At 44.2% G+C, this 10,878-nt stretch overlaps 1 protein-coding gene across 1 annotated transcript; it reads left to right on the top strand.

The window, feature by feature from the left end:
* Positions 1-677: 677 nt before the first annotated feature.
* Positions 678-2,562, top strand: LOC131021316 (scarecrow-like protein 32). Its single transcript, XM_057950448.1, has one exon. The coding sequence runs from the start codon at positions 958-960 to the stop codon at positions 2,278-2,280; it is 1,323 nt and encodes a 440-aa protein (XP_057806431.1). The 5' UTR covers positions 678-957; the 3' UTR covers positions 2,281-2,562.
* Positions 2,563-10,878: the final 8,316 nt, after the last annotated feature.

Below are 10,878 nucleotides of genomic sequence, written 5' to 3'. Positions count from 1 at the left end.
TTTCTTAACCATTTTTCCTTTATAAAATCTCGAATCAATCTCAAATTATAGTTTTTACAAGTATAATATATAAAAGCTTGTAAAATTTCGAGGATGAGACGAAGTAGCTGAAGTAAGCTTACAAGCGTTCTTCCAAACCTAAACGTTCAATCACTCATTAGTTAATCAGTAGGAAATATTTTTGCATTCAAAACGGTCAAATTGAGATCTATATATAACTACCCACAATAAAATTTAAATGTTTGGAAATAGAGAATATTAGCCAGACCCACCCCTATATTTGCTAACTAATACAAAATGTACGTAGGGGAGAAATGTATCAACTATAGTAGTACTTATATTTTCAAAAACTCTAGCTCGATTAATTTAACCATAATAACAATTCAAATCATCTATTGTCTTCTAATTTGACCGTGTGACATCTCCTATTGCAGTAGTCGATTATTGACATGCGTTTTAGGATGTAGGATTTATATATATGAGGAAAAGATACACTTGTCACGTGTCATTCGTCTATATATACCATAGATTTGTCACATAAATTGGCAATATATATAAGATAGTAAATGTCTTTAAAGTCATTTAAATAAAGATTGAAAAATAACCAAATTGGTACCTGTCATCTTCTCTAACTAAATATTTAAATGGATGAGTAGACATTCTGTTAATTTTGTCTTCCCGTAGCTCCTTAATTAAGTTAGAGGATTCATGCACTCAATATTTTTGGATTGTTATTAGTTTTTAGTCATTGGTAGAGATATTCCTTTTCTTGTATCTATATATAAAACCCTAGTTCGTAGTGAAAGATAAAAATTGGTTTCCTTCTTCTCCCGTTTCTCTCTCTCTCTCGTTAATGTTTTAGATCACCCACTAAATCTCAAGTACATACAAGAAAAAAGAAAAGAAAAAAGAAACCCTAATTCTTCCACAAACACGTAGAGGACAAAAAACACTAGTATGAAAGCAGAAGCAAGAGGCATGAATCCACCAACCATTTCTCCCCTGCAAAACCCTAGCGGCCTCTTCACCAACTCCCGCGGCTCCATCTCCGGCGCCTTGACGGGATGCCTGAGCAGCCTCGACGGCGCGTGCATTGAGAAGCTCCTCCTCCACTGCGGCAGCGCCCTCGAGAGCAACGACGTCACCCTCGCTCAGCAAGTGATGTGGGTTCTCAACAACGTCGCCTCGTCCACAGGCGACCCCAACCAGCGCCTCGCCTCCTACTTCCTCCGCGCCCTCATCTCTAGGGCCTCTAGGGTTTGCCCCACCACCATGAGCTTCAAGCCCGCTGCCCCCCACCGCCGCCTCATGTCCGTCACCGAGCTCGCCGGCTACGTCGACCTCCTCCCCTGGCACCGCTTCGGATTCTGCGCCGCCAACAGCGCCATCCTCGAAGCGGTGCGAGGGTTTCCCAGCGTCCACATCTTGGACCTCAGCATCACTCACTGCATGCAGTGGCCCACTTTCATCGATGCATTGGGGAAAGTCCCCGGCGGCCCTCCTGCTGCGCTCCGGATCTCGGTCCCATCGTGGCGGCCGCCGGCCCCGCCACTGCTCAACGCCTCCATCGAGGAGGTCGGGCAGCGGCTGGTCAACTTCGCCAAGTTTAGGGACGTCCCCTTCGAGTTCAATGTAGTTGACCTAGGCGGGGAGGAGGAGGAGGAGGAGTCTGCCTATGACTCTCTATTGAGTCAACTCAACGCCTTCGCCGTCAAAGTCAACGCTGACGAGGCCCTAGTGGTCAACGTCCAGAACTGGCTGAGGTATCTCCCCGACGACGAGTCACGGATAATGTCAATCCGTGACTCGTTCCTAGAGTCGATCGGGAGGTTGAATCCGCGCCTGGTGACCGTGGTCGACGAGGACTGCGACCTGGGCGGCGGGCTGGCGTCGAGGATCGCGGCCTGCTTCAACTACATGTGGATCCCGTTCGACGCGCTCGAGACGTTCCTGCCCAAGGAGAGCCCGCAGCGAATCGAGTACGAGTCCGACATCGGGCACAAGATTGAGAACATTGTCGGGTTCGAGGGGGCCCCGAGGGTCGAGAGGCCGGAGTCCGGCAGCCGGCTGTGCCACCGGATGGCAGGCGCAGGTTTCACGAGCGTCCCCTTGGGCGAGGAGACGGTGAAGGAGGTGAAGGCGCTGCTCGACGAGCACGCGAGTGGTTGGGGGATGAAGAAGGACGAGGAGGACATGCTGGTGCTGACGTGGAAGGGCCACAATGCGGTCTATGCCGCGGCGTGGGCCCCACGCGCCAACCAGCACCCACTTGCAGACTAGCTTGAGCTCGAGCTCGTTATTATTACCACATGACTTATTAGGTGTGGTCTTATTATCTAGGGTTTGGATAGGTTGCACTAGCTAGAATCGATGGAACTAAATTAGATTATTAATAACTTGAAGTAGACAGATTTGTAACGTAGTAAGGAGGGATGGTGTGTTTTCATGATCATCGGTGGGACAGGTGCTCACGCATGTGAGGGTGGGAATAGATAGATCGTTGTATGCTTTCTTTCTTTTTTGGTTGTCTTTGTTTCTTAATTATTGCAGAATTTGATAGTATGCATATGAGACAACGGGGAATCGAGCTAGGTAACTTTAGGAGAGTAATTCCATGTCCACTTTGCAATGATTGTCACATGAAAGTCACGAAAAGAAAATGTCAATCATGTCTATGCATCAAGGCAAAAGCAATAAAAGCCGAGGCTATTGCTTTAAAAGTTGGAAGAATGTTGTTATTTGATGGACAATGGATATTGAAGCATGATTGTAATAAAATTAAAATGTATGATCAAGAAATAAAATTAGGATGTGATAAGGTTAATCCGATATATATATGTCAATATATATGACCCCAATTGGGTGTTTTAGGTTGTAATCTCAAATTAAATAATTAGTGTGCACCTGGTAAAATTCCGACTTTTAGATCATTATATTATGAAAAACTATGAAGTTTTTCTATAAGCTTCCCGACGGGCATGTGAGAACTTTAGCACACCACCTGTTGTTTTGCATCGGCGAAAGCTTCAAAGAGATCATCAACACAATTTGAGTCTGAGCATGTTGTTTTGAATGTACGAATCAATCAATTAAAATATATTTTTTTTTGGGTGTGGTAGTCAAGGTGGGAATCCTGAACTCTAAAATTTTGTGGGCTTTAGTCTGTCTAGGCATCAATTTCCTCGTGGATATGCAAGTTTATACTTGTTATATTATTAATATTTGCCACGTGTCATTGCACTACAAAAAACACGTGAATTACCGACCGAAACTAGCGACGGCGGCTCCGCCGTCGGTAATTAGCGACGGCAATTCAGGCAACCCGCCTTTTCTCAGTTACCGGCCACGTACCGACGGCAAAATAGCAGACGCTAATTGGCGACGGCGACGCCGTCAGTAATCATATAGTTAACATTATTTAATTAATTTTAATACTCACCGACGGCAATTGTCGTCGCTAGTTAGCGACGGTAAAATGTCGTCGGTAATTTTGACTTAATTAGGGTACGCGAACCCTTTTTTTTACGCCGCTTCAGAACAGATTTCCAGTGTCACAGCCCCCCCCTCCCCCCCCCCCCCCCGGCTGCTGCTTCTCCGATCGCCATCCGCCGCCGTCCAGCCACTCCGCTGCCCGTGCCCAGGTATTTCCCTCTCCCTCTCTCTTTCTCATTTTAATTATATATAATTAATTAATTTTCACTAATTTTCGTCTTAGTTCGACGACCTCGTTATGCCGCCTTCTTCACGACACCCCGCCGGAAACCACCACCGTACGCTTTCGTTTTCTCTTATTTATTTATTTATGTTAATTAAATAGATTTATTTGTTAGATTAGTTAATTAATTAATTATGAAGAATGATTAAGTTTGTTAGTTTATAATAAATTATGAAGCATGATTAATTTTAAATTATTAGTGTAATTTATTAAATATTAAGCATGATTAATTTTAATCAATTAGTTTAAGTTGTTAGTTGATATATAATGAATGTGTTAGTTTATCAATTAGTTTAAGTTGTTAGTTTAAGTTGTTTGTTAGAATAATTTATATGTTGGATAATTTTGTTAAATTAAATGTTATGTGCTATGTGTTTATGAAATGCTATGTTATTATATATTATGGGATAGATTTAATCAATTTCTTAAGGATCTTCTCCCTTTGGGATAGAAATTGATTATTTCTTAAGGATTTTCTCCCAACAAATGATTGTGTTTAATTTAATTACCCTGTTTTTTTTTATTGCTTCATATGTATTGTATTATTGCTTCGACACTGGGGGGCTAGGTAGACCTAGTATGGCTTAGTAAAGTAGGACCACTATGGTCACTATAGCTGCTGGTAGAGTCGAGCACTTGGTAGTTAGGATAATGGGGTTATGCTGTCGAAATTTTGTTAGATTTCAAGTAATTTATTATATTTTATTTGCTTTTTTCAATTAGAATTTGCAAGAATGAATGATAATCGTATGTGGATGTACGCGAGATACAATGATCGTCTTGCATTTGAAACGGGACTTGAGACTTTCCTTGAGTTCGCGAGAAATCAAACGGCGTACACAGATGGAGAAGGTAACATTAGGTGCCTGTGTAAGAAGTGCAAGAATCAAGCGTATTTAGATGTACCTACAGTCAGAAAGCATGTTGGTAGGCGTGGATTTGTCCTGAATTACACAAACTGGGTTTCTCACGGGGAAGCACCGTTGTATATGCCGACAAAACATGCTATAATGGATGAGGATAATGGATCATACAATAACTACGAAATGATGGTTGACTCAACCTAAACACTATGCTAGATTAACTCGCAATCGTACGCGGTCTATTGTAGCATGTAAGCTACCCCAAGTCGTCTCTCAATGAAGATTCATAAGGGCACCTAATTGTATCACAGCGAAAGCAGTAAAGTTTAAGTTTGATTATTATAATTAAACTAATGCTTGGAATTGAAAACTCAACTTAAAACTAAACTCAGAAATAACAAGGCAGAAAAGAACAAAACACAAGTACCGATGCGAAAATAAACTATTAAACCCTAGGCAGAATTAAAAGCGCAACATAAATCATTCAGATTCAAAGAGGTTAAAGTAAATAAGAAATACCAATAACGTCGCGAGAATGGAATCACTGTCACTGATTACAACTTCGAAACGAAAAATTAAATCAAAACGAAAATGGAAAGCTAACTAGAACAGAATCTCGAAAAACTCAAAGAACTCTGAAAATTAGAAAAGAAACCCTAAAATGTTTTTGGTGCCGGAGGCGGAAGATGATGATGATGATGATGATAGGTCAAAAAGAGCAGTTAAGCCCTTTTATAGACTGCCTTTCATCAAGCCTAAAAAAAACAAGAGGACCCAGCAAAACTGGGCCTAAAAGAAAGTCGACAAGGCATGCGTGTGCGCACAGGAGGGCGCGGCGAAGGAAAAGATGCTCGGCGAGGAAAGAAGGCCTTGGGCGAGCAGGTGCAACGGGCGAGTCTGGCGACCTTACGAGTGATTGCCAGCTCTGGAGCAGTGCTGGCGACCTTACGAGTGATTACCAGTGCTGACGACCTTGCGCGTGATTGCCAGCTCTGGAGACGTAGGCAACTTTGGCAGCCTTGCGAGTGATTACCAGCTCTGACGACGTAGATGAGTGATTGCCAGCTCTGGCAATGGAAATCTACTCTGGCGAATGAATTTCAGCTCTGTCGAGTTTGGTCAGCTCTGGCTGCCTTGACCGCTCTGGAGAGTGTTGTTAGTGCTGACGAGGGATTGTCAGCGCTGCGGCCCTCGGCCTCTGAGTGTAAAGGCTCGGCGAGTAGAGGTAGAGAACACCGAGGGTGTGAAAGGAGCACACGGTGCTGGGCACCCGACGGGCAAGGGGCCCCGGCGCCGGGGCCCGGCACCGGTTTGAGCCCAAATAAGCAATTTCTGATCCAATATCTCAAACATAGCATTCTCTCTCCTATTTTATCAATATCTCCTACAAAACATCAAACAGACTCATAAACGCACCAATTTTCAGAACAATTAACTCAGACTAGCACAATCAAACCCTCAGAATAAGAACAATTAGGCATAAATCAATGGTGCATGACCATGCTGGACCTAGTAATTACCAAGATCCTCCAAATCTGGAGCAGCCGCCCAATAATGACGCTCAGCATATTTATAACATGTTGGATGCAGCAGATACTCCATTGTACCCAGAATGTGACACGTACATACAATTAAGCTGGATGACTTAATTCATGAGCATAAATGTTGAAAGCCACATGCCAGAGAGGACTTACAATCAGATGTCTTTGATGATGAAAGCTGCATTACCGAAGGGTAACAACTATCCATAAGACTTCTATAGTGCGAAAAGAAATCTGCGCGTGCGGTTTGGGTTTGCCCGTAGAGAAGATTGATTGTTGTGTTAATAATTGCATGTTGTATTGGGGGGAAAACTAGTGAGCTACAGAGTTGTATGTTCTGTGACCAATCACGATATAAGGACAACTTGCGTGCATCTGGAAGCTGCCGAAAGAAACAGGTTCCCGCCAAACAGATGCACTATTTTCCCTTGACGCCCCGACTGTAGATATTATTTACATCTCCTGCAACTGCTGAAAATATGCGTTGGCATGCGACCTCGACAGACGATGGGATCATGCGCCACCCGGCAGACTCTCCGGCATGGAAACACTTGAATTCAGTCTTTCCTGAATTCGCCGAGGAGATCAGAAATGTGAGATTGAGCCTCTCTACAGATGGTTTTGCCCCATTTGCACAATTAGGGCGTCAATATTCTTCTTGGCCAGTTATTGTCACGCCGTATAACTTGCCTCCGTGGTTGTGCATGAAAGAACAATTCATGTTCCTCACAGTCCTCGTGCCTGGGCCATCTAACCCAAAGATGAAGTTGGACATTTTATTACAACCACTGATACAAGAGTTGAAATCACTGTGGGGTTGGTGTGAACACTTACGACATATTTGACTCATCCTAAAATCTAGGCGCAATTAAATAAAGCTTGCGAATTATCTAATGCCGAATCAACAGAAAGCATATAAATCTATCTAGGCGGCAGATTAAGAATGCAGGAAAGCCAATAAACCTAGGGCTCTGAACTAGCAATCTAGAAAGCAATAGTAAATCAACAATCATAAACACTAGTTATCTAGGCTAGATAAACGAACAAGCAATTCATTGAATAAACACGAAGCAACAATAATCTATGCAGAGGAAATAAACTACCTTTCAATTCTAAAGAAAACATAAACAAAGTTCTTACAGCGAGAACGATTCAAAACTTCAATCCGATGTGAAGAAAACTAACTTGATCTTCAATCCACAAAGCTAAAGATGTTTGATGATGTTTTAACTACTCTAAACCTAAGGAAAAACAAGGGAAAATCGTCTGGAGGCTGCTGGGGTCGAGAGTGGGGGAAGAAACCCCTAAAAAATGGGTTTTAAACCCTAAAAAACGTAACTGCCAGGTCGCGCAGGCGGCTATGGCCGCCCGGGCGGCGGCCGCCGCCGGGCGGCGCCGCCGCCTATGCCCTTCGCAGAATGGGCACGGCGGGCGCCGGCCACTGCAATGCGCAGCGTTTTTGTTTTGGTCCGTTCTCGCTCGTTTCAAGTCGGAATTTGGATCCGTTTTCGCCTACGAACTCGTATCGAGACGAACTTCGATTCTTCTTCAGACCAATCAACTAAATTCTGACTTTATTTTTGTCCACATATCAATCAATTTGAGCATAAAATCCTGAGACAACAAAATTAGCACAAAAGCTCAAAGCAATCAACTCTTGAGTGAAAGAGACCAAAATAAAAGTCAATATAAGACGTAAACACCCACAAATTCATCACAAAATAGGGCTAAACACCCCCCCACACTTAATTCCTTGCTTGTCCTCAAGCAACAATCACAACATGAAATGGAAATCCACAAGCGATTCTACTCACCAAGCAAAACACCAACTAATCCAAGTCTTTCTAGATATCTATGTTCCCAATTAAGTGTTCAAAGCTAAGGTTTAAAATGCAACAACAAGATGATACAACTCAATCCGATCAGACCCAATTCTCCGCTAGGGGTGAATTTCCTAATGCAATTTCCTTTATAATCATATCTCGTTCCTTTTTCACATTCTTTCATCTTTTCACATTTCACTCTCTTTTCTGGGGTCAAGTTATTTTTGCTCTTAATAGATAGGCCATATTTCACGAGATTGACATTTTTGGAGGTGGTCCAAAACATTCTCGTGTGGTTTCCCATGCTCATAACGATACTATTAGAGGAGCAGAGACCCAGAGCTATCAAGTACTCAACAACCAACCAAACATTTCAACATAGAGAAAGATATTAGGAAATTGCAATGAAAACACTCCCCCTAGCATCTACCGGACAAATCACGTCAAGAGTTGCTCATCAGGGTGTTGCATCCAAACATTAAACTAATTACACCATACTGGGAACATATCTATCACAACAGACAAGGACAACAATCAACACAAAACACAAACCAGAATCGCTAGTGAACCACCATCAACATGCGATGTGTACTTTAAAACAAACATGAAATCAAGACAAGGGGACCATTTGCCCCACACAAGAAAGCCCAGGAACACAACAAAAAGACACCCACAGGATTCACAACTACCAACAAACACCCCCCCACACTTAAAATCTGGCACTGTCCTCAGTGCAAACAAAAAGAGAGGTGAAAGAGGAAACTTCCCTAAATACCGATCCAGTGGTGAGTCTGTAGTGTCCCACGATGTCTGCCTCTCTCTCATCCATAGAACAAGCAGTCTCCAACGCAACAACCTGCACCAAACAACAGAAGCAACAAAACACAACACAAACAAAACGAAAGAAAAATGAAACAAGAAAAAGCAAGAAAGCATGGGTTGCCTCCCATGCAGCGCTAGTTTTTAAGTCGCCAGCCCGACTAAGAGAACCCCTTAACCAAAATCCGATTGAAGCTCCAGCTGCCTTAGCGCCCTTGTAAACACATCCTCTTGAATTGCAGTTGCGGGTCCTCCAAATGAGTGCTCCATGCTCATATCCTGGGATGGCCCTCTATCCACACATCCAACGAGATTGAGTGACCAAACCTCATCAATCTTCTCTTCCAGTAGCAAGGCACACAGAAGGCCTTGCTCTTTATCATCTTTCTCTTGCAGCTTATCCAGGAATTCCTGCTCAATGTCTGCCTCATCCTGCAAGTCAGCACGGAATTCCTCCACGATCTCGTCCTCCTCCTGCAGCTTATTCAGGAATTCCTGCACAATATAGTTCTCATCCAGAGCATCAAATGTTTCAACATCAGAGCAGATTTGAATTAAGGGAGTGGGGGTAGTAGGTTTTCTATCAAAAACTGAGAATGTGACCGCTCTACCTGCCCCTACCATACTTACAGTTCCCGTACCCACATCGATGCGAGTATGGGTGGTAGCCATAAAGGGTCGGCCAAGTAGCACGAGATGCCCATTCTCGCCTCTAATCCCTTTTCCCACATCAAGTACAACAAAGTCAGCTAAAACACTAATCCCCCTCACAACCACCTCAACATCCTCAACCAGGCCCCGTGGGCTACTAATAGAGCCGTCAGCTAGCTCTATCTTCATATTCGTGCATTTCAGCCTTTTATTACCCAATTTCTCAAAAATATCAAACGGCATCAAATTGACTGCCGCGCCCAAATCAAGCATTCCAAACACCTTTTCAACCCCACCTAAGCTAATATAAAAAATAAAGCTACCTGGATCTCCTTGCTTGCGTGGTGGTTGGTCTAGTGCAACAGTGACGGGTGGCAGTGGCTCACTGGGGCATTGGGTAGCCTTGATTGCCTGCACAGTTTTGCTTCTCCATCTCCCCATGGTTATTGGGGCCTTGTCCTTGACTACCTCGACGGCATGAGCTTGATACGGCTGTTTGTCCTGGTTTGGGAACTTCCCAGTCGGGTGTTCTTGCTGCAGCTCATTCAAAGCTCCAGTTAGCTGCCCAACTGTAGTCTCGAGGCGCTTGATGGTAGCACTCTGAGCCTCCATCGCCTGTTTGCTAGCTTGCATGAAAGCTTGCATTTGATCTTCAAATAAGGGGCCTGGAGATTGGTGCTGCTGAGGTGGGTTGAGCTGCTGCGGCTGCTCGAAATTCCCTTGTTGCATGGGGAAATGCTGCGGGGGTAGGTAGGATTGCTGTTGGTTTTGACAACCTATAAGCTGCTGAACTTGACAAAATTGAGAACTCTGCCCATGTCCTTGCATGCGATCTTGGTTTGATTCCGACCCTTGGCCAGGGGCTTGGTTCCTCCATCCCGAGTTCTGCTGATTTCTCCAACCCGAGTTGGAGCTCTGTTGCCCCTGATTAAACATGGGCCTCTGTTCAAATTGAGGCCTCCCTTGATAGCTCTGAGCAGCATAGACCTCTGCTCCTCCTTCAGGTGTGAATTCCCCCATTCGATGGCACGAGTTGGTTCCATGACCAAAATCGCCACATATGTCACATCCTTCTGCTGGTGGCGCGTGAACTGGTGGGGTCTCTGCTTGGTTCATTCTGAGGTGTTGTACTTGCCTCATCAAGTCGGCCACTTGCTTCTGAAGCTCATTGTTGGGAGCAACTGCATTGGCTTCAACCCTCCTTCCTCTAACTGATTTCTGTTGAGAACTCGCGGCAAGTGTTTCGAAGATCTCCTTAAGCTCATTAGCCGTCTTCCGGGCAATGTTTCCCCTTGCTGTACTGTCCACCATGAACTGTGCCGTCTGAATCAATCCGTCATAGAAGAACTGCATCAACATGACGGGTGCTAACTGGTGCTGCGGGCACTGGCAGAGGAGCTCTTGAAATCTCTCCCAAGCCTCGTGGAGAGGCTCGTCAGCTCCTTGCATGAAGTTCATTATTTGGC

The sequence above is a fragment of the Salvia miltiorrhiza genome, chromosome 4 (assembly GCF_028751815.1).
Source record: "Salvia miltiorrhiza cultivar Shanhuang (shh) chromosome 4, IMPLAD_Smil_shh, whole genome shotgun sequence".
NCBI lineage: Eukaryota > Viridiplantae > Streptophyta > Magnoliopsida > Lamiales > Lamiaceae > Salvia > Salvia miltiorrhiza.
The sequence above is the reverse complement of the archived record's forward strand: the minus strand, read 5'-3'. Positions and strand labels throughout refer to the sequence as shown.